The 25,274-nt window shown below is 34.8% G+C and overlaps 2 protein-coding genes and 1 long non-coding RNA gene across 3 annotated transcripts in view; 2 read left to right on the top strand and 1 right to left on the bottom strand.

Annotated features, from left to right (window-relative positions):
* Positions 1–25,274, top strand: part of LOC140440967 (cilia- and flagella-associated protein 58-like) — a 32,411-nt gene that overhangs the window by 2,967 nt on the left and 4,170 nt on the right. The window contains exons 7-11 of the mRNA XM_072531328.1: positions 1,613–1,884; positions 6,947–7,043; positions 7,110–7,260; positions 7,609–7,891; positions 17,780–17,951. Coding sequence (XP_072387429.1) covers positions 1,613–1,884; positions 6,947–7,043; positions 7,110–7,260; positions 7,609–7,891; positions 17,780–17,951 — 975 coding nt within the window. The remainder of the gene's footprint in view (positions 1–1,612; positions 1,885–6,946; positions 7,044–7,109; positions 7,261–7,608; positions 7,892–17,779; positions 17,952–25,274) is intronic.
* Positions 1–25,274, bottom strand: part of LOC140440972 (uncharacterized) — a 35,136-nt gene that overhangs the window by 6,235 nt on the left and 3,627 nt on the right. The gene's annotated exons all lie outside the window — the stretch shown is intronic.
* Positions 15,218–15,726, top strand: LOC140440971 (cytochrome c-like). The gene has a single exon (XM_072531333.1). It carries the CDS (start codon positions 15,304–15,306, stop codon positions 15,622–15,624), a length of 321 nt encoding a protein of 106 aa, XP_072387434.1. The 5' UTR covers positions 15,218–15,303; the 3' UTR covers positions 15,625–15,726.

Here is a 25,274-nt window from a genome sequence, read left to right as displayed (position 1 = left end):
TACCAAAACCAACAGGTGAAAACAACACATATACATTCTTAATATTGCTTACTTATTGGTGTGTTTGTGTTGTTTTCTGCGACATTAACTTTATTCCTCTTTCTTACAGTCCTGAATGTCCCCTTTATCTTTATACAATGATAATATCATACTCTCTATTCATGCATTGGGCATACTTTCTTTTTCATATATTCGACTTATCATTTGCTTTATTTAAACATCGGTTCTTAACACTCTTCCACCCGCACTCTTAAACTGCCGCACGTGGGTCAAGTCCATTGATGTCTTGTTCCTTGCTTTAGCAATGCTGTACAATCTGTTCATTCCCTCAGGTGTTTCCAACTCTTCATATAGCTGAGCAAACGATCTTTCCTTAGCACTAGCTATAGTATCCTCTTTACTACCTTGTATATATCCTTATCTTCCTCTCTTCTAGATCTGTCATACCTCTTTCTAGCCCCTTCCTTCTCTCTAACCTTCTGTTGCACTTCATGGTTCCACCACCAAGTTTCTTTGCCTCTAAGAGGCCCTTTACCCTATGTTTTTCCTATCACTTTCTCTCCTACTTGCACCACAACTTCATTGTTAGCTTCTCACCAGTCTGTATCTTGTTCCTCAAGCTCTTCCAACCTTCTACTCTTAAAGACTATTGCTAAATCATTATCCTTTAACTTCCACACTTTACTTTCTGGTGTCCTACTTACTTTCCTTTTCGCCTCACCTTTATCACTTTACAGTTGGTAACCTCTTTTAGCTGACTTCTTTTACACAGCACAAAATCTATCTGACTTTCCCGCGCTAGTATAGGTAACTTACTGGTCTTCAGTCTTCATAAAAAAACGTATTAATGTCAGTTAAATTCCATGTCACCGCAATGTAGCTCACAGTAGTTCCTTCATAATTTCTTATTCCCATCCCCAAATCTCCATGAACTCTTTCTATTCCCGCTCTTTCTCTACTAATATGTCCATTCAAATCACCTCCAATAAAACACTTTTCGTCTACAGGTGTCTCGAGCAACTCGTAATCAAGGACCTTCCAAAATTCTTCCTTTTCCTGTTCTTCGCACTCTATCTGTGGGGAGTAGGCACAATTTTCACGTTGGTATTACTTACATTCAGTTAGACAGTCATTATTCTATCACTTCTTCTGGTTACCCTTACAAGATGTTCCTTCCATTAGTTCTTCAAAATAATACCTACTCCATTTATGATGAGTTTCCTGTATACAAAGTACACCAATCCTTCTCCTCTGCATAAAATCGGTGAGCTCTCTTCCTTTATCTGTCATGCTTTCGACGTTGAGAATTACAACTCTCAGGACTAGATTTTTTACCCCTCTAACGGGTACCCTTAGCCTCTAAACTAATTTCCATATTCCTTCTTTCCATGGTTTTAACAAGGTTTTACTGCCGGATCCCGTTGCTGATAGCTCAGAGCTACTCAATTCACCCAGCAAATACCTGAGGCGGAGTTCCTAGATATTAAGCACTATCATACTATTCTGTTCTTAATTAATTCGCTTTCTTTCTTACATTTTGTCACGTACTTATAACACAGTAAGAGATTTTACCGAAATATAACTATAATATTTTTCATTATTCTATCTGCAGGTCTTCATTTTCGACCTGAAAAAAGAAGCAGCTGACAGAGATAACAAAATCAGACAGCAACAAAATATGTACGAAGCCATGAGGTCCGATAGAAACGCTTTGCAAAAGCTGCACCAAGAATCTACTGCCGAAGCCGGGGAATTAAAAAAAAAGCTGCGTTTGGTGTCGCATCAGATCGAGCAGCTGAAGGAGAACATTGGACAGAAAGAGAAGCAGTTAATTAAAGACGAGAGCATTGTGAGGAAGTTGACAAAAGAAAAGGAACAATTAAAGTGAGTATACATATAGAGGGTGAGTTTTTAGTGCAACACTGATAGATAATTCCATATGGTGTAGAATGTCCAAAAAATATATTTAGAAAAAATCTAGGCAGTGATATTCTCCAGGCTTAAATTGCTTTATACATATAGTTAGAGTTAGAGTTTGTTATTTAACTAAAAATACAAATACTGTTTGTAGCAAGTTAAAAAAAATACATAGTATATAAAAAAGGAATATAAAACGTAACTTTAATAAATATCACAAACAAGAACACATATTAAACAGAAAAAGATTTATGGCAAAGTTACGGTAAGCAGTTCAGTGGATGTTCTGCAATCATACATCCTTCTGAGCAGTAAAAACAATGTTGTAGAAGACATCAGACTGCTTTATCAAATGGGACCGTTTTCTGGGAATTTCAGTTAAAACTTGAAATATCAACAGAGTAGGTAGCGGCATAATTTTGAATTTGATAAAGAAAGGTCGGCAGTGTTCAAGATAACTAACCCCTGCTAAAATCCTGATAGCTTTCTTTTGTCTCCTAAAAATTTAAAGTGCATTTGTTGAATTGCCCCGTATGACTAATCCATAGTTTAGGTGAGAGTGGAATAAAAAAATAGGTAATTTTTAATGTCTCAAATTTGACAACCCTTGCTATTTGGCGAATAACAAATAATGAACTTGATAGCTTTTTCTTTAGTTGTGAGATATGAGCCGACCAGTTCAATCGATTATCTATGGTTATTCCCAATAGTTGAATGTCTCTTTGTTATCTGGATCATTGTGTAAATTACTTGCAGATATAACCAAATTTTGCTTTTTATCAGAATTAAGTTTTAGTTTGCTTGCAGCAAACCATGTTCTAGATTTAGTAGAAATTTCCTTATGAGACATTTTTAAACCATCATTTTTTTTTCTGATATACCGTATGTCGTATCATCTGTGAATTGTTTGGATTTGTACAGAGATATGAATTTAGGCAAATCGTTGACATAAATAATAAACAAAAGAGGTCCTAAGACAGAACCTTGTGGGACTCCATGTTTTACGAATAGAAAATCGGAGAGATTACCATTAGACACTACCGCCTGGTGTCTGCCACATAGATAAGAAGTTATAAGTTTAAGAGGGATACCTCTGATCCCATAGTAATTTAATTTTTGGAGCAAAATGTCGTGTGAAACGCAGTCAAAAGCCTTCGACATGTCGCAAAGAGAAATTGCTATGCGATTGCCACGTTCAAGCCCCTGAATCACCTCGCTCACGACATTAAATACCGCGTTCGTAGTAGAACGAGCACTTCTGAATCCATATTGTGAGTTGCTAAAGTAATTATTTGACTCAAAATAGGAATAAAATTGTTGTTTAATAACCTTTTCAATCACTTTCCCAAAAGTAGAAACAATGCTTATGGGTCTTTAATTGTCAGTTTTTGGGGAATCATCTTTTTTATATATAGGTAATACTTTTGAGTATTTTAGTACTTCTGGAAATACTCCAGTTGATAGAATTAAATTAATAAGATGAGTGAAAGGTGGTAAAACTATTTGGTAAGTTTCTTTTAAAATTTTGCTATTAATTTCGTGAACGTCCCTACAATAAGAATTACTAAGATACTTTATTATTTGATAGACCTCTTCTTCCACAACGGGACGAAAAAAAGGACTTGCTCGGAGAAGGATAATTTCTATAATTGAAGAGGACATCGACATTAATAGTGGAAAGAGATGTAATTATATCCTCTGCAATTGTAGTAAAAAATAGATTTATTTCGTCTGGAGGTAGATCAGGTTGTACCGAACTGAATATTGTGTTGTTTCTTTCAAAATTTACTATTTTCCAGCAGTCTCTAGGTTTATTATTGGAATTAGTAATAAAATCACAGTAAGCTGACTTTTTAGCAATTTGTAATTGCCGATTATATTGAATTTTTTGTTGTTTATATCGGGTTTATATTCCGAACAAATCGGGATCCTTATTGGCATCTGCAATGTGTTTAATAAGATAAAGATTAGATCTGTAAGACCTTAATTCATTAAATTATTAAAATATTGCACGGGTGTATTTCCAGCAGTTTGTCGTACTTTTTTTAGTGGAAAATGCTTTAATATTAAGTGGTTATAAGTTTCGGTAAGACTGTCAAAAAATCAGGATCATTATAAATACCATATAAGTCCATCTTTGTACTAGGTAGTACAACCATGTAAACCAGAAGAAGTAGTAAACCGCTGAAATGTTTGATTATCTTCAAAAACTTTATGCTCAGAGTCAATAAATAAAAATTGAGCTTGATGGTCAGAAAAACAAGATTCAAATACGTCCACTCTGTAAATATTTTCAGAAAAAATTGTCATAATCTTGACGATGCAACTACTGGACTGGGATGTGATTCTAGTATAATCGTTTATAGTTACTTTTAGACCAAAAGATGTTAATAGATTTTGAATATCAAAAGAAGGGAAAGATTTAATTAGAATTCATATTAAAATCACCAAGTATGATCAGTTTGCCTGCTTTACTAAGCAAGGACGTTATGAGATTCTCAAAATTTACCAAAAAGCAAGTCAGTCACCCTTACCCGATCTGTATAAAGCTAAAATATTGGTTTTTGTTGAAGGTACATGAACTGCACAAAACTCTGAACTTTGCTCTACATTATACTCATTTAGAAAGAGAAGAATACATAAGATTTTCTTTTACATAAATTGCAACTCCATCTTGTTTCTTTTTTACCCTACAAAAGAAATTATCTAATGAAAAGCCGGAGATGCTAATTAATTTTTAATTTTCTTCACTTTTGAAAATTTGTTTTGAAGAAAAGGTCAGGAAAAAGTACTATTAGTTTACAAATAATAAAGCTATTTTAGAAAAACTGACTATTTTTAAACAGCTGTATCTTCGAATCTACTAAATCGATGTTAATTTACCAATGCTCATTTGAAAGATATTTAAAAATCCTTTTATTTACCTGTTTCTGCAATTTCTTTTCTCGTTTGGTTAAATTTTGACAATTTTTCTTTTTGTTTTTCTTGATCTATAAAATAAAATTTATCTTTTGCAATTTGGTAAATTATTTCAACAAAAAGTTAACATTATAACACAAAAATTAAGATAATTTGAGTTAAAATCGGTCCACTGGGCTCAGAGATATACACACATGTCCAAAAGTTTGGAATACGTACAAATAATATATCTACGCCTATGGTGGTTTTAAACCTGTTGTTGATATTCATTCTAGAGCGTTTTTAAATGAAAATGATAAAAAATTTGAATCGTTTTTGTATGATTTTGGTCACATTCAACTGATTAGCGTATTTACACATTATTTCAGTCTTTGTTTAAATTTGAATTGAGCCGTTTAAAAATGCCTAGAAACGTGATATCTCATTTTGACAGATCTAGAGTAATTGCTTTGTTACAACAGGGCTTTAGTCAAAGTTATATCGCGAATATTGTTGATGTTACTCAGAGTGCTGTATCAAAAATTAAAAAAAAAATTCCAAGATACATTGATAGCTCGTAGAAATCGTCTGGAATCTACAAGTGGTATATCCAGAGAAATTTCTAGGCTTCAAGGACTGAATATTTCACGGCAAACAATAACACGTAGACTAAATGCGGTAAATTTGTATCGTAGAAAACCGCTACGTGTTCCTAAACTAACCTAGCAACACAAAATAGTAAGGTTGCAATGGGCTAGAGAAATGGTACATCATGGTCCTAACTGGAATAACGTGATATTCTCTGATGAGTCAAAAATTGGGTTGGTATCTGATTCGCGAAGAACACTGGTTTGGAGGGCCCCAGGACCACAAGCCCGACTAGAAACAGCCCAACTGCGTGTCCCATTTGAAGGTGGCAGTATTATGGTTTGGGGTGGTATTATGAGTGGTACACGGACGCCACTGCTGGTTCTGGAGAGAAGAGTCACTGGTGCTGTGTACATCGAGGAAGTTTTAAATCCTGTCGTACGTCTATTCAGAGGAGCAGTAGGTGATGAATTTGTGTTTATGCATGACAACGCACCTCCTTATCGAACAGCAGCAGTACAAAATTTTCTGGAAGAAGAAGGAATATCTACATTACAGTGGCCTTCGAATTCCCCCGACATGAACGTTATTGAACATGCTTGGAACATTCTCAAAACACGCATCAAGAAGCGAAACAATCCCCCTATTACACTTCGAGAACTAAAAGATGCTGCTCGTGAAGAATGGGAGAGAATTCCGCAAGCCCAGCTCGACCAGTTAATGGGCAGCATGCCAAATCGCCTACAGGCATGCATACAGGCCAATCGAGGAAATACTAATTATTAGTTTTATTAAAAATTATTTTTTTCTATACTAATTTATTTTTAAATGTAAGTTGTACATTGTACGTTTTTCACTCCAATAGAATAAAGAATTTTTTGCATATCGTTTATCTGGTTTTGAGATTTATTTAGTATTGTTGAGTATTAAAACAAAATAATGTTTAACTATTCAGAAGATTTTATATATAAAAATCAATAAAAAGCTGAAATATTCCAATATTCCAAACTTTTGAATATATGTGTAGCTCTTCAAATATATGGTAAAAAAATGTCATTTTTTGCGTTTTCGAGGGTCATATCTCAGGTCCAGGGACACCTAGAGGCGTAACAAATAGCTATAGGCTACTTTTTTAAGGTACAATGATATATTAAAATTTGCTAAAAATCCACGGACCTCCCCCTTTCCCTAAAAGGGATCTCTCGTGAAATGAAAAATATAGAAGAACGTGCTTCTACATCATTTTTTAGGCCTAATAACAAAGGAATGAAATCTGTCCCAGAATACAACTTGGACAATATTTATACAGCGTTATATGAAATTTTTGGGTACTGAATTATAGAGTATCAAGTAAATCATGCCACATATGTATTTTCAGTATTAGGATTTTATTATTTTTCTTCGAATATAGCGATGAATGTAGGTATTAAGAAAAACCAAGCAACTTAGTGTCTGTTTCTTATTATTAATTCTTAATTTATGGATGAACCCATAGTTGGTCAAAAAGTAAAAATATTGCATTGTTCTCTTATTTTTTTTATAGAATAGAGGTCATGACAGGTCTGGATCAGATCCGCGTCTTGAAAACCGAAAACAAGGAACTGCACGATGAAGAGAAAAGGCTTCATAAAACTCTAGCTGTAAGTTTAATATTGATACCTGAAAATCTATATTTACGCATAACAATCATAATTTTTTATATCTAGAATCTTAATCGAACCATCAAAGAACAAGCTAAAGATCTGGAACAACTGATGAATGAAAGAGACGTCTTGGGATCACAATTAGTAAGAAGGAACGATGAGATTGCGTTGCTTAACGAAAAAATTGTTATTTTGCAAGCTACACTAACAAGAGGTGAGTAAGTTAGTGAAAATTGTCAATCAATGTTTACCTAGTTAAATTATTCTTCTTTTTTCCTTTTTCCTTCATTTTTTTTGGTACTCAACTTCTTTTTCCTTTGTTGTTTATGTTATTATTATGGCTTTTATCCAATTGTATATCTTTTCAATGATGGTTTTATACTTATATAAGACTTTTATAATTTGTCGTGAGGAAATTGTAAGAAGAAACCAAAAAAATTAACAGGAAAGTTTAAACAGAGACTGGAGAAAAAATAAAAACCTTCCATGCTTCCAACTCCGCCTCTTAATACAAACTGTGAGTCACTTACGCTTTTTTGTATCTAATATAGTCACTTTGTAGGCGAAACTCACTACGAACTAAGACTTGACGACATACGACTGCTGAAACTAGAAATTAAACGTTTGAGACAAGAAAAAGGACATATTTCCAAAACCATGGCAAGTATGGTAGAGCTACGACAGGAGGTGTTCCATTTAGAAAGAGACTTGACCAGGAGCAGGTTGAAATGCAAGGCTCTAGAGCAAGAGGTGCAAAATCCTCTCAACATTCACCGATGGAGGAAGCTGGCTGGATCTGATCCTGAAGTGCTGGATCTCTTGCAGAAGATACAAATATTACAAAAGTAAGTACAAGTTTCTTACATTAATTTGTTGATAGTTATCTATAATATTTAATAAGAATAAACGACAATTTTATAAAATTATGGTCTATTCGTATTAAACTCAACTAAAAATTAATATGTATTTTAATTAATATTTATACATACATATATATATATATATATATATATATATATATATATATATATATATATATATATATATATATATATATATATATATGTATATATATATATATATATATATATATATATATATATATATATATATATATATATATATTTATACATACATATATATATTTATACATATATATATATATATATATATATATATATATATATATATATATATATATATATATATATGCTGTCACTATTTTTCCGGGTTTGACTCCGCGTTGTAAAATGCTGGTTTTCTTGAAAACCATTGTTTTGGCGACGTTTCGGCAAGGTCTCACTTGCCATTCTCAAGCCTGGTGGATCTACTTCTCGTCGTTACTCGATTAGTACTGGTCGACTGGGCATTTCGAGTCAAACCCGGAAAAATAGTGACAGCACATATAGCTCCCGCGGAAACCTCAAAACAAACATATATATATATATATATATATATATATATATATATATATATATATATATATATATATATATATATATATATATATATATATATATATATATATTTATATATATATATATATATATCATGTTTTTGGATATCTTGTACCACAATGGATTAAACCATACTTGAAACTATTAAATTATCTGGCAGTATGCCGATAGACTTAGATTGCCTACGGGAAAGTCCCTACTCGAAAGAGTTTTCTACATCCGAACTGTAGGGATGTTAAATACCAACTAATCTGATATGTCGGAAGTGATAATTGACTGTTTACAGTGACAATGACATTCAGAACAAGATTTTTTTAAGCCCTTCTCTCTATTCGGATGCCGGATATAGGCCTCTCCTAATTCTCGCCATTGATCTATGTTGTTTGTAAGACATTTCCACATTGGTCCTGCAGTTCTTTTAATATCGTCGCTCCAGCGCATTTGCGGTCTTTCTCGTGATCTTTTGGCTTCGTATGGCCGCCAATTCCCGATTTCTTTATTCCATCGGCCATCCTTAAGACGTTCGTTAGGTCCAGCCCATTTCCATTTCAGTTTAGCTGCCTGTTCGACAGCATCTTTTACTTTTGTTCTATTACGAATGTATCGTGTTCTATCTCTGTCCCTTGGATGTATATCATAGGTTTGTCATCTTTGTTTGACATTAGTTCAGTTTTGCTGAAATTCATTTTCAGTCCTTTTTTAGGGATTCTGTGTGTAGCTCCCAAATCATCGCATTCAGTGCATTCCACGTGTCGGCTATTAGTACTAATCATCTGCGTATCTAAGATGCTTCAAGTATCTTCCGTTAATAGGGATTCCCTTATTTTCCCAGTCTATTGACTTAAAGATATCTTCTAGGGCAGCTGTAAATAATTTTGGAGATATTGTGTCCCCTTGTCTTACGCCTCTGTTGATTTTTACTGGTCTTGTTTCGATTCCATTACCCAACGTAACTATCATTTCAGCTTGTTCGTAAATATTATGTACTAATATTTTGTACCTGGAGTCGAGCCGGTTGTTGATTAATGCTTCTTCTATTGCCCACAGTTCTACGCTATCAAAAGCTTTTTCATAATATATAAAAGCCAGACATAATGGGAGATTGTATTCGTTAGTCTTTTCTATTAGGATTTTCAAAGTATATAGATGGTCACAGGTGCTGTACCCTTTTCTAAATCCGGCTTGTTCTACTGGTTGATATCCGTCAAATTTAATTGTTAACCTGTTTGTAATAATCTTTGTAAAGGTTTTGTAAAGTTGTGAAAGAAGTGAAACTGGTCGATAATCTTTCAGGTCTGTGGTGTCTCCCTTTTTGTGTATTAGTATTGTTTTAGCAGTATTCCATTGTTTGCGTATATTGCCTTCGAATAGACATTTATTAAATAGTATTTTTAGATATGTGATGGCTTCTTCTCCGCCTTCCTTCAGCATTTCTGTTAGGATTCCATCGCTTCCAGGAGCTTTATTCCTTTTTGTTTCTTTTACTGCTCTTTCTATTTCTTCGTGGCTTATTTCGGACATTACATCTGAGTTGACATTTGCTATCTGCCTTTTCAAGTTCTGCTTTGGGGAGTTAAGGGATCGTTTCAGGAACGATACAGATCGGCGTAGAACTTTTCAATTAAGTTTGCTATATCAGATTTACTTTTTTCTAGCTGTCCTTGTTCATTTTTGATGGTTATTATGTTTTTCTTTCCTAGTTTCGATTAGAACTAGGAAAGAACGAACAAGATTAAGAGTACATTTTTTTAAAGTAAACGAGGTCAAGGACCCATATGTTGAACTCTATATGAATTTTAATTAGATTAGTTTATTAAAACTGAGACAGTAGTTACACATTTAATTAAAATGTCCTTTAAAAGTATATTAACATTTTTAATGTTTTATTTTATTCAAGTAAGACGTTTTTTATCGCACTTTCTTGAACATATTTGTCAAATTCTTCGTCAAATCTATATAATTTTATGTAAAACATTAAAATATCTCCTTTTTCTTGTTTCTCGGTTGTATAACGACAAAAATAAAAATGCCAACTAGGAAATCAAGTGCAAAAACAAGCGAGCTAGGTTAACGAACGTAAAAATTCAAGGACTGTGTTAAATGCACTTCTGCATTCAAGGTAACGAACCATATGCTTACGTAAAAAAACGTGACACTTTCGTACAAAGACACTTAATATATTATGGTGATATCTAATGCGTTACGTATAAGAACCGCATGGGTAGGATGAAAAAAAATTACTGATGATTGTATAATCATCGATAATAATGTTATATATAATATTTATATGATTCTGTTTTATTGTTAAGTGTTAATTGAACAATTACATTTAATTGTTTATGAATAATGTAAAATAGTAGTTAATATCAATTAATTTTAAGAATAACTTTATGGAGAATAGATAAGTTCTATAATTACCAAGTTATATCTGTCCATCGATGACTATATATAGAACCATGATTCTATTATCTTATTTTATCACATATATTTTCCAGGATATTAAAGTGATGGAAAGGGTAAAACTTTGTTGCCAAACTATCCACATTTAAGAGAGGCGTATTTGAACACCTAATTGCTTCAAAATATTTATTAAGGACCACTGAAGCAATAAAACAATTAAGAGGTATTTTCCTTCGATTTATTTACACAATAGACTTAAGGGCTGGTTCAAACATTGACAATTATCGCAATTCTGATTATTACATAAAGAGTTATACAAAATTAGCTTTACAGTGAGTGCGGGGAGGCAGTAACAGATATACATGAAATGATAAAATTGAGAGAGACCAACTATATACGTTTTAACACAAAACACTGAAAACACCGGCTCACGATAGCGCATACACGGCTTACGTACTTTTCGGGATCACACACACCCGGCCTTTACTTGCCGAGAGGCAAATTGGCACTGACTGTCCTAGTCCTAAGTTATATAAAGCGGGGAAGAGAGGGTTTATGATGTAGGGAATCAGTCGCACACACGTTAACACGATAGCTGACGATGAGCGTACAATTTGATAAAATAACTATACTATTACAATATTATACAGGTTGTTTTTACAACATAAAGAGTTCATTGCCTTTCTTCCATCAACCTTTTCTATTCATAACTGTCGACCTCTAGAAGATGGGCCTCGAATATCGAAGGAAGCAAGGTCGTCTTTTTTTTTTTCGTTTACGTATGGGGTTCCATTCTTCTATTTTTTATTTATTTTCTATCGCTGGCTCTTTTTCCATATCCGTATGACAGCGGCGGCTCGTGGCCTAAAAAAGTGGTGAAGATGAGGAAAACTTACCGGAGCCAAAAGGAGTTTTGGTACCTACTTCGCGCTCAAATCTCATTAAAAATTCGTTAAAAAAATGTATAGAGTTTAGGGCGCTAATAACTTGAAAACAGTTTTTTAGGGCACTTATACTAGATACGATTCGTTCTGCTTGCCTGGGGTATTTTAATTCTGAACCTTGACATATCATTGAGGGTTTTTTTGGGGATTAAAACACCACGCCTGCTAAAACGGGTTGGTGAGTTTCGATTCAGCCGCCCACTCCGAGTCAGATGCTGATTGAAGCCGACCACTCTGGATCAGACGCAGATGTTTAAAATACTGTCTAATGTCTAAAACTCATTCATTTAGCCACCATTTAATATAGTCTTCTGCAAGTCATCATACAGGGTAGAGTCATGGCTGCGAAATATTCAAGATTGGACAAAAAATACTGTAGACGAATTATTCCACGTTGCAAAAGACAGAGAAACTTTTAGAAATGTGGTCGCCAACCTCCGTTAATGGAGACGGCATAGGAAGAAGAAGAAGAAGTCATTAATTGGATTCATGTCTGTCTAAAATTATTTTTGTCCAAACGAAATCCACGAGAACACTTTATATCCAAAATCCGAAACAAACCACAGAGAAATGTATTAATAAAGTGCACTAAACAAATAAAATTAATACTGTGAATAAACTAAACTAATAAATACTATACTATACACTATACTATATAAAAAATATCTATATAATAGACTAAATTTCAAAATATTGTCGCTGAGAGAAATTTCCGAAAAATAGGAATACCAAATACACATCCAACAGTGGGCGAAGACGGATAATATATTTTTAGACGGAACTGCACTCACCAGTTTTCTCAGCTATCACTAAGCATAGGCTGACGTCACGTTGCCGTGGCAACCGTGAACCCTTATGCATATGCATTTCAAAAATTATATTCACCTATTCCTGAATCCTACACGGCTAGTGACACAGGTCAGGACTTGACCGTCAAGTACGTACCGCTAATAAAGCTAGTTGTCTTTTTTAATTTTTAGATTAATTAAAAGACAATAAATAATTGATTTCAGAATTTAGATATAATAATGTTGCTTTCATTTTTTATTTATTTGTCTCAATTTAATTATATTTTTTTGGTGAACCTCACCTTCACCTACTTCACCTGGCCGGCCGCCGCTGCCGTATGAGTTCAATATTTTCTCCTATACGTTAATAGTCTTTTTGTAAGGATGTTTTCTGTTGTATTTCCTCATTTCTTTTATTGTTCATTTAAGATATTTTTCTTCTTCTTCCTCTTTATAAGCAATTCTGCTTGTTCATTGGCAGATTAATACCTCTATGGAAGGTTGCCACTCTATCTTTGGCGCAGCCGTCCCATGCTTCTTCTGCCGATTGGTGACGTATCTCTTGCTATTTTGACGACACGGGTCTCCTCCATTGTGCCATGTGGTTATTCCATTCTTTTTTTTTCTACTTTGTGTCCATTCATTTATACATTTTCTTCTAATGTCTTCACTTCTCAGCGTATTTCCTGTAATTCTTCTCGTACTCTCATCTCATCTCTGCCGTTTTCAGTAGCCTTTGCTTTGTGGCTGTGTCGGGTCTCGTTTCTGAGGCATATGTCATTATTGGTCTCTTACACTGGCTTTATAAATTCTTGACTTTATTTCAGTTCCTCACATATGGAGCAGAAACATGGACTATAACGCAGAAAGATGAAAGACTTTTGGGAATATTTGAGCGTAAAATACTCCGCAAAATATTTGGAGCTATAAACGACCAAGGGCAGTGGCGCAGAAGATATAATTTTGAATTGTATCAGCTCTTTGATGAGCCAGATGTCATAACGTTCATTAAAACACAGCGACTTAGATGGGCTGGACACATAATAGGAATGCCAGAAAATACGATTGCTAAAAAGCTAACCACAGGAACACCTGTAGGAAGAAGAAGCAAAGGCCGACGCGAATTAGGTGGTTAGATGGAGTTGAAACCGACTTACGGATATTAAGAATCAGAAGATGGCAACATGTTGCCAGAAACCGAACAGAATGACGACGAATCTTAGAGCAGGCCAAGATCCACAGAGGATTGTCGAGCCAAAGATGATGATGATGAGTTCATTTCAGTGTTAATGTGTCTGTTTCGCCATAAAGTGTTATTAAGACATCTTGCCAGTCTATTTGCTTTTTGTTCTTGATCTCTCACTTCTTTGTCCACGTCTCCATAGCTAGACAGCGTAATTCCCAGGTATTTTATTTCTATTACTTGTTCAATACTGATGCCATCCATTTCTATTTTACATCTGGTTGGTTCTTTGCTGACTACTATTATTTTGGTTTTCTGAGATGAAATAGTCATATTAAATTCTTTTGCTCTTATGTTAAATCTGTGGACCAGTCTTTGCACACTATCTTCATCTTGGGCTATCAATATTGTGTCGTCTGCGTAACAGAGTATTTTGATTTCTTTGTTTACCATTCTGTATCCTCTTTCTTTGTTAATGCTTTTGATGATTTCATCCATGATCTTATTAATTAATGTTGTTTATTAATTAATGTTGTTAATTGTTCTGTCATTGCTGCTCCACAATATTTCAAAAATTCGTTTGGTATCCCGTCTTTACTGCTGCTTCTCTGTTCTTCAGGTTTTCAAGTATTTTCCGAACTTCCTGTACATTTATATTAAGTTCTTCATTTGTGATCATTTCTGGTGTTTCCAGTTCTAGCGTTGTTTGTTCTTCCTCTGCATAGAGCTTTTTTAGGTAGTCAATCCACGTATTCTTTTCTATGTGTTTTGGTTATATTAGTTCCCTTACCTCTTATGAAGCGCCATATTTCCTTTTGCAGACCGTAAAAATCATGTTCCACTTCTTTCGAAAAGCGTTCCCAGTGATCATTTTTTATTTTTCTTGTGCATGTTGTGTTTTGGTTGACATATATTTTAGGTAAACTTTTTTTCTTTTCTTTACATTTTTCTTTCACTTCTGTACAAAACCATGGAGTTCTTCGCCCTGAGAACGATTTATTTTTAATTATCTATATATTTAAACCACTAACCTATTGTGGAAAATTTACTGTAACATTGTTTAACAATTGTTTTACACAATATCATAAAACATAAACTTATTCTAACTAGAAGCAAATAAAAATGTTAATTCCTTTAACTGGTTAACTCTTTCATACATACTTCCAATTATGATAACACTAATGCTCAGTGATCCATTTATAGGACGGGTCAAAATACAAAAATGCAAATATATAAAACAATTTCATGAAAAAAACACTAATTTGGTCGTTAATGGTTTAAAATATGAGAAGAAAATATCTTCAAAACAATATTATTGTCGCCTATTTTGAATTAAATGTTATGACGTCATCCGCCTAAATATAAATTATATTCACACTGACATCGATGACGTTGTCAACTATCTTTCAAAATTTGACGGTTTCTAAAATTGTAGCAAACGTTTTGAAATATTTACCTATCGAACAGTGACTGTTTATTAATGAAATGGGTATCCCTGCGGGAAACGTAGAATCCGGCAAGAAAATCTTCCAGCAAAGATGCGCCCAGTGCCATACAGTAGACCAAGGCGGTAAACATAAATTAGGGCCCAATTTGCACAAAATTGTGGGAAGAAAAGCCGGAACTTGTCCTTCGTACACTTACTCCGACGCTAATAAGAGTAAAGGGGTGACATGGACCGAGGAAACGCTGTTCGAGTACCTGGAAAATCCGAAGAAGTACATACCGGGCACCAAGATGGTGTTTGCGGGATTGAAGAAGGCGAATGACAGAGCAGATCTCATAAGCTACCTTAAAACTATTTAAGTTTATAATATTTCGTTTGTTAGAATTGTAATATTTAATTCCGCTAAATAAACGTTTTGTAATTAGTATCAGATCTTGTTAAAAGGTCCCTACTACTATTATTATTATTGATTCAACGTAAATCTTTTCTTTAAATAAATTTTCAATAGGTTTTTATCTTTCAAATTATTGTTTTTAATTATATCTTTCACACATTAAATTTAAAATATTATTTCTAAATTATAGTCTTTAATGCAGAAACAAAAAAATATCAAATTTGTTTGGATTACGGAACATGCATGCAATGAAGAAGTGGTCATTTTTTGGGGACCCCCATAGAATAGATTTAGCATTTACATCACCAACGATTATAACGTGTTTTTCTGTAAGTGACGCCTTGAAGATATTATCTACCTTGTCTTGGTATTGTGTAATGTTTTTATTCGGTGATATATAACAGGCTACTATTGCCATTTCGTTCATATTGATTTTGATGAATCCTTCTTTCTTGGTAATCTCTTTTATGTACACACTCTTGTTCAACAGGAAGATTGCAACATTTGACCGTGTGTCGGTGATCCAAGCAAACTTTCTGGCGATGTTTTTGTTTGGTTCTGGGACTATGATAAGATCTGCTTTTACTTCCAAGGCTTTCGCGTGTATCAAGTCGTGTGCCACCTTGGCCCTTCCGATGTTTACCTCTACTACCTAATCTTAAGTCCTTTTTAATCCGTTCGAAGCCATTGTAAGTCTATACCATTAGCTATTTGGTCACATGGTGAGGGGGTTTCTTAATCTAATCTAAAAGGTCAATTTTGAGGCCCCTACGTGAGAGGTAGTTAGTTCTCCATCCAGGGCGAAAGGGGGCGGAGTGGGTGGATGGCCGGGTGGTTTAACCAAGACAATATTCGCTGCGGCGCTGTCACAAAGTGACGTGAATTGATTCATCAAGATTGAATGGGTCGCTTCGTTAAAGACCTGATCGTCCGCTCTTCTTAACTCCTCGGCGTAGGGGGGTGGGTCCGTGAGCCTTGTTTTCTGGTTTGAGTGTCCTTGTTCTTGATCCGTTTCCATTGTCAAAGGTACGGCTGTGGGGGGGGGGGGCAGAGGCCTCGATGTTCAGTGGGTGTTCGGCCTGTCTAGCTCTCTGGAGAGCTTCCCGGAAAGCTGGGCAACCACTGCCGATACGGTGTCCCTCTTTACATATGACACAGTGCTCCTGTTCCTTACATACCTCGAAGGTGTGACCCTCCTTTCCGCACCTATGACAGTGTCTGGTGCGGTCGGGACCTCACACCTCGAGGCATCGTGCTGGTAGCTCCAGCAGGGTTGGCATCTCTTCACTATGTATCTGCGTTCCACCTACGCAGCGTAGAGACAAGTACGACAAGTACAAAACTGAAACAATTGCGGAAAAATATGACGTTAAGATTTTGAAACTGTCGCCTTACGATTGCGAGCTGAACCCGATTGAGATGGTGTGGAGTGAAGTGAAAAGGTATGTGGTTTCAAACAACGTCGATTTTGAAGACAAAACGGTAGAACGGTTGATAAAAGAAGCTTACCAACGCGTAACTAAAGAGCAGTGGCATAATTATGTGAACCCACTTCAAGAAAGTAGAAGAAAAAATGTTTGCGGTGGACAATTTGCAGGAAGATATTGAACCGGTGATAATTAATATAGGAGATTATTCAGAGGATGAGGACGTTTTAGGAGGACTCTATTTATTTTTTGATTTAATGGTTCCCTTTACTGTTTTTATTTCTATTATATTTCTTCTTCTCGTCTGCATAATATTTATTTTTTCCTTGCTACTTCCGTTTATTAGTCTTTAGTTTCTTCTTTAATTTCCTCCATATCTTACCTTAGATAAGTATTAATCCATGTCAAAGACTAAATGATCTTTTCTTGATGCTTCTCCTGTTTTTACTTTTTAACTTAACTTCCGCCTTCACTGTTTTTATTGACGTTCTTCCATTTCTTCTTCAGTTTTCCACCTATCTCTGAGTATAGCACAAAAACTTTTATAAATAATAATTAAAAACTTTTAAAACAAAATGATTTTGCAACGCTCGTGCTCGAAGCACTTACATAACCTCCACCTTGGTCACGGACACCAATATCCCTCTCTCTGTGTATATAAACGAGTCTAACTATCATCTTTTCGAATTGCAGAAGATTGCTGCAACAAGGTTCGCTGGCCGTCGAAAGAGAGAGGCAGTTGAAGCAGGCCGAGAGGTTGTATCTGAATTTGCGGAAAGTGGTAGCTCGCCAACCGGGACCTGGAATACAGGAGGAGTTGTGCAAGACTCAGAGAGCATTGAAATCGAGGGGAAATAAGTTAAAGGTAATTATAAATATGTCTTATGTTTTTATAGTTAAGCTTGTACATAATATATCGTTTTTTGTGTGTATTTTTATATGGACCTGTATTAAGTTTCACGACAAGTAAAACGTCAATTTTAAATTTGGGTAACACAGATTTTTGATTACTAACAACGAAAGTAAAATTAGTATTTCAAGTAAAATAAAAGTAGAATTTTTTATTACTAAATATTGTGTTTTTGAGAAAGAAGTTTGGTCCTTTAAAAATTAAGAAATAGTAATTTTTCTTGGAGATTGGCCCTGGAATAAAATATGTATTTTGCAAAATTCGTTTATTTAAGTATTTAAAGAATAACATAGCTTCCTGTAAAAACAAAATATTTGTAGTTTTACTGTATTTTTTCTTCTAAAGCAGGATATTCATCAACTGCATTAAATTATCATATTTTTGGTTGGCTATTGGTAGTTGTTCAAGCTTTAAAGGTTTTACCTGCTCAGAAAATGTAAGACTATCTCGATTTTTCACGGATCCCCTTCTGAGATCCACTTTTTTAAAAATAGCCATCAAGTCAGTTTTATACAAAAACTGATATGGAAGATTTTTTTGAAACTTTATTTGTTTGATTTGCATCCACGGTATCAAATCCCTTTCTTAATTTTTTTTTCTGTACACTAAATCTTTTTTTAGGACATATTCATAAATTTTAAAAATTCTTCTTGGCCAACCTCAAATACGCTAAGTTTTTTTTCTGTAAACTGCTTTAATAACATTTGTCCAGTCATGTGGCACCTCGATTTCCATCTCAGTTTTTTTTTACTTTTTCAATGGATCATGTATCGTATCGGCATCCATGTAGGTGTGCCCTAGCTCCATAAAGTAGTGGTTTATCTCAAATAATTAGTTTATGTCTGGTCTTCTTAGCCTGGTCGTCCATGTTTGGACATAAGCCTCTCCCAACTCCTTCCATCGGTCTCTATCCTGAGCAACATATTTCCAATTTGTTCCGGCTATTCTTTTAATGTCATCAACCCATCTCATCTGTGGTCAACGTTGGTCTTTTTGTCTAGCAGTGTGGCTCGCGAAGCTCCATTTAAGTTTGGCAATTTTTGTTGTTGTGTCCTCGACATTTGTTTTGGATCTTACCCAGTCGTTCCTCTTTTTATCTGACAGTCGTATACCTAACATTATGTCTGGTAACTCCTTTAAAATCCTGCAGAACATTGTTGCAACATAAATGTTTCTATTCTGTCCAGAACATGAATAGCTGTACAGTCACGTAACTTGGATCTAATTTACTTTTCTTTATCTTTCTTCTTATTTTCATAGCAGCTTTGAGCCATTTTCAAATGGTTATTTAAATCTTGTTCTATTGTAATCTTTTCGTGTATCTCATTTTCTGTAAGGTTTGTTTTATTATAATATGACTTAAGGCGAAGACTGAATACACATGTATCATTTTGCAGGATGATGAAAAGCAAGATTAAATTCTTCATTAAATATTATTCCGTACTGAAATTCTTTGAGCGAAGCAACTTTCGTTTCCCTGCAGTTTTCAGTATAAAGTTTATACATACTTAAAATAGTCAAATCGGGGCTAAGATAATGCTTAGAAGATTTTTCACGTGAAAACGTCTGATGTGATTGAGAACAATATATTTCAACTGTTCAGCAATTTTCGGTTGGTTTTTATGCATTCCTCTTCCATCTGGTGGACATACCCCACCATGGGCCCTTTTCTTCTCTACAATCACTCTTATCTTTTTAATAGAAATGTCATAGGTGCTTAAGTATATGCTTTGACAAACTTCTGTTCGATTTCCGGTAGAATATTTTAAAAAATGATTCTTAGAAAAAGATCTCCTGCTTTCCATTTTCTCTGGAGCCAGCCTTTGCCTATCTTTGAGTTTTTCTTCCACACTTTCCGCTAATACTTGATCTTAAGCGTGTCTACTTAATTGGTAAAATCGCGGAAATATATTCTGTCTTTGAGCATTATCAATCTTATCATAACACTCCCCTTATTAGTTTCATATTCCTCGCCTTTACGTTTTTATTCCTGTGACCTAAGAATACAAAGGCCAAAGTCCAATGCTCTTTGGCAGCATCCTAGTTTGTTCAGAATGTCTGTTATATTTGAAAAATTGGATATCGTCATCGATGGTTTTCTCGTTCACCTTCCTGTAGTCGACAACTATTCGCCATTTAATTTTTCCTGTGGCATCTGGTTTCTTTAGAATGACCCAGATTGGGTACCTAAAGAAGAAATACTAATCTCCAATGACCTAAGAATACAAAGGCCAAAGTCCAATGCTCTTTGGCAGCATCCTAGTTTATCCAGAATGTCTGTTATATTTGAAAAATTGGATATCGTCATCGATGGTTTTCTCGTTCACCTTCCTGTAGTCGACAACTATTCGCCATTTAATTTTTCCTGTGGCATCTGGTTTCTTTGGAATGACCCAGATTGGGTACCTAAAGAAGAAAGACTAATCTCCAATGACCTAAGAATACAAAGGCCAAAGTCCAAAGGCAGCATCCTAGTTTGTCCAGAATGTCTTATATTTGAAAAATTGGATATCGTCATCGATGGTTTTCTCGTTCACCTTCCTGTAGTCGACAACTATTCGCCATTTAATTTTTCCTGTGGCATCTGGTTTCTTTGGAATGACCCAGATTGGGTACCTAAAGAAGAAAGGCTAATCTTCAATGACCTAAGAATACAAAGGCTTTGGCAGCATCCTAGTTTGTCCAGAATATTTGTTATATTTGAAAAATTGGATATCGTCATCGATAGTTGTCTCGTTCACCTTCCTGTAGTCGACAACTATTCGCAATTTAATTTTTCCTGTGCCATCTGGTTTCTTTGGAATGACCCAGATTGGGGATGACCAGGGCGATTGACTCGGTCTGGTGATTCCTTGATCGAGCATCCTTATGGATGTGTGGATACCGATATGACTTGGTATAAACCGGAACTTCATCTCTGGTTCGTATATGGTGTTTTATTTGGTTAGTAAAAATTAATTAATATTAAATAAATTAACGTATTGTCTGGATGATGAAATATGCATGATGCAAACTTCCTGCACTGTCGTCTTAGGTGAGATTCTTCTTCTATATTAAAATGATCGGTTCTTAGGAGAGGATCGACATCTCTTAGATTTATTGGTTGACTTTTGATGGGATCAGTTATTGCTACTTGGATATATTCATCGGTGTTATTGACTAGCTCGGCCCACGCAAGTTGATTACATGCAACGGTGAGAGTTTCACTTAGGATGGCACCTTCGATTTCTTGTCTTGGGATGACGATTTTACGTGATGTTTCTTTCACTGGCAATTTGACTTGTGTAATTGTTTAGGGCTCTTGGTAGACTGTATAGAATTGGACTTTATTTGTGACATAGTAATTAATAGGAAGAATAGAATGCTCTGTAGTAAGAGTAGCTTGGGTAAAATCGAGATTTGCTTTCAGAAGCCTTAAGATTAAGACCATCAAATGTCTTGTGAAATTTGAAAAGATAAAATGTTAAGTTAATATCCGAGTTGAATTCGGGAAAAATTGAAATTCCTACACAATAATCTTCTGAATGACTCTGAATGAAAAATTGATGTAACTATAAGTGGTTCATATTTGATATTATTTTTGTAGAATTTATTGGCTATATCAGGATTAAGGAAAGATTTAGTGGCTTCTGTATCTATAAGAAATTTAAGAGGGGGATTTTGAATTTTAATGTAAGGAAGCTCTCTTTTGTCAGCATAGGAAAACAATTCTACTACGTTTCTTCTTTTTCTTCTTGAAATCTTTGAATCTTGATATCTTCGTCCTCATATTCTTGGATTTTTTGTTCATAGTAAGAGTAATCTGGGTATGTGTCATTGTATATACCGTTTACTTTCACTTTTGAGAACAAAATGATTCACAAAAGGACAATTTTATTCATACTCCACGCAATAAACGTTTTGAAATACCCTTTTATTAAGAGATTATAATGTTACCTGCTACAACAATACCAAGAATATTAGGTAGTATCTATAGGTACTATTGAAGACTTATATATTGAAATAAAATGAGCATTGGAGTTCCCAGTTACTTAGTCATACCATTATCTACGGTTAAATAAATATTATATAAAATCTGCAATTCGAAATAAATTGACATTTATGTATTTTATGCAATTTTTTGTATCTTTCTTTCTTTCTTTCTCCCCTTCCTTTTACCCTAACAGGGTGTCGGATTTGGGCTAGCTATTTTAATTTCCATTTACCCACCTCTTCCATTCTTTTCTGTTTCCTGCCATTATTTTCAATTCCTCGAGTGATTTTTGTTTAAGTTTTCCCGCCTCTACTACTTGCTGTATCCATTTTTTTCTTGGTCTGCCTCTTTTTCTTTTTCCGATGTTTTTTGCTTCATAAATTTTTCTTGTTATTTTATTGGATTGCATCCTCATCAGATGCCCATACCAGTTCATTTGTCTCTTTGCTATTTTGTTCATTATCGGTTCCTGGTTGGCCATTCTCCTAATAGTCTCGTTGCTTAATCTATCCCATTTTGTCTTTCCAACTATCCTTCTTAGATGTCTCATCTCCATTGCGTTTATCCTGATCTTATGTTTTTCCAGAATTGTCCAGTTTTCACTTGCATAGAGCACAGTCGGTATCACTATTGTGTTATATATTTTTATTCTTGTTTCTCGTGCAAGTTCTCTTTTTCCCATTATTGGGGCTAACGCATAATATAACTTGTTTGATTTCTTTGCTCTATTTGTTATTTCCCAGTCTATTTTTCCATCATTAGTTATTATACTTCCCAGGTATTCGTAAGTTGTTACTATTTCCAATTCTGAGTTTTTACATTTTATCTTTATTTGATTATCTTCTTTATCTCCTTTGCCGCTGATTATCATTATCTTAGTTTTTTCCTCGTTTATCTCCATTTTAAGTTCTTCTATTTGTTCTACCCATATATCCATTAGTTTCTGCATTTTATTCTCGGAATCTGCTATTAGTACTATGTCGTCTGCATACATTAAGGACTCTATTGTTACCGGTTGTAATCTGCGGTAACCTATTATTGTCTGTAGTTGATTAGTTCTGACTCTAGTGTTTCTTATCAATTCGTTCATTACTATTATGAACAGCAAAGGGCTGAGACTATCTCCTTGTTTAATACCTCTCTTCCAATTAAATGCTTCCGATCTTTCCCCTGTTATTTGTACCCTTCCTTTTACCTCTTTGTAAGTACTTTCTATAATTTTTATCAATGCATTAGGTACGTTTATTTTCCTCAAGCATTTCCCTATAATATGTCTTTCTATCGTGTCAAATGCTGCTCTTAGGTCTATGAATGCTAATACTAGTTTTTTCCCCGTATCTATGCTTCTTTCTACAATTTTTTGTATAAATACGCAAAATCCCCAGACATTTGCATAAAATATGCAATACTTGCATTTTACATATTTGCCCAACTCTACTAATAAGTATTTTGGCGTTCATATTGTTATAATATCGTCTATAATTCACTAAATTCAACATTTTATGCTTAACAATGATTAATATTGAATTAGTTTTCCACTCCAGTAGTCTACAGCTATTTTAATAAAAAATCGAACTGAATTTGCTTTTATTTCGGATAATATATTAATTAGTCACTGGCAGTGATGTAAATTCTCCGAAGAGCTAGACCAAAAGGTTTTTTACTGTAATTAATATTTTAATTTTCATTTAAAATCGATCGCTCATTAAATCTTCGTTAATAAGTTAGTGAAATCAAGCGATTCATTTTTGGAAAAATACTGGAGATGCAGATACGTCCGTGAAGGCAGGGTAAACCTAATATAAGAAGAATAATTTAAAAAATGTAAAAATGTATCTAATAGGGATCAGAGATCCATACTAAGATGAAAATGTCGAGATCAAATTCAAATAATGGGCACAAAAAGAGAATGTGTTTGAAGAAACGAAGCTAATGACAAGAAAAATGAAGTATAACTAGAAAAAAAATGGTTGCTTCAAAAAACAAACTATTTTCTTCATTTATTTTTTGCCTCTCTGTCTTTTTCTCTATAATGGTTGTTGTATTCTTCGTTTTTGTGCTGCCATTTTTTATATATGTACACTCGCGATCATAAAATCCGGGTCACCTTGAAAATTTCAAATTTCTGGAATATTTTTGCCTCTGGTGCAGTAATAACCATTTTTTAGGCTAACGTATTTTTATTTGTCATCAATGTTTGTTTTGAAAGAAAAAAAAACGATTTTTTATTGTTTTTATTGAAAAAGCAGAAAACAAACCAAATTGTTGATAAAACAGGCATACAAAAAAAATGGAAAATACAGAACGTGGTAAAATGTCAGTGAAATTTCAATGACTAATATCGTGTATTGCCTCCACTTGCTCTAATGACCTCTTGCAGACGACGGGGCATACTCTCAATTTTTCTCCGGATTACATGTTGTGGTATGTTATTCCACTCTCTCACCAACAGATCCTTAAGCTCCTGTGCGTTGTTAGGAGAAGATGTTAGGGGTTGAATACGTTTTTTCAAATCGTCCCAGATATGTTCGATGGGATTCAGGTCCGGAGACCTAGCTGGCCAGGGTAACATCGTAATTCCAACCTCGTCCAAGTATTGCATACTGATCGTGGCAAAGTGCGTTCGCGTATTGTTCTGCATAAAAACGACGTTTTCTCCAAGCCTTGCCATGGTATGCATAACATGTTCTTCCAGAATCTCCGTAATGTCCCTTCGTGCAGTTAAGGACCCATTTTCGATGAAGGGTAATTCTGTGCGGAAGTCGGAAGATACACCTCCCCAAGCCATGACCGAGACTCCACCAAATAGCATTCTTGGAGCAATGTAAGCTTGTGAAAATCATTCACTGGTTCTCCTCCAAACTCTTACACGTCCATCGGATCCAGTTAGGCAGAAACGGGATTAATCTGAGAATAACTCTTTGCTCCAATCGTTAATTCCCCAATGCGCGTATTGTCGAGCAAAAGCTATTCGTGCAACTCGATGCGCCAGGCGAAGTGGCGGTCCTGTAGCCATTACCCGAGAAGATAGTCCAAAAGAACGAAATCTTCTCCTGACTGTTGCAACGCTAACATTGCGATTTCGTACTTCCTGTAGACGATTTCGATGCATAATCGCAGTTGAGGTCCGGATTCGTAAAGCCTGAAATCATCATAATACGGTCATCTCGTACCGTGAACATTCTTCTTCGTCCAGAGCCAGGTCGTCTGGATAGCAAACTCTTCTCCTGAAAGCGTTGAAGCACTCGTTGAACCGTAGAAAGGCTTACGCCAACAGTTCTTGCGACTTGCCGTTCAGTGTGACC

The sequence above is a fragment of the Diabrotica undecimpunctata genome, chromosome 5 (genome assembly GCF_040954645.1).
Source record: "Diabrotica undecimpunctata isolate CICGRU chromosome 5, icDiaUnde3, whole genome shotgun sequence".
Classification (NCBI taxonomy): domain Eukaryota; kingdom Metazoa; phylum Arthropoda; class Insecta; order Coleoptera; family Chrysomelidae; genus Diabrotica; species Diabrotica undecimpunctata.
This window is presented reverse-complemented; position numbering and strand designations above follow the sequence as displayed.

Coding starts and splice junctions, on each gene's coding strand:
- LOC140440971 (XM_072531333.1), top strand. CDS start 15,304: ATGGGTATCCCTGCGGGAAACGTAGAATCCGGCAAGAAAATCTTCCAG.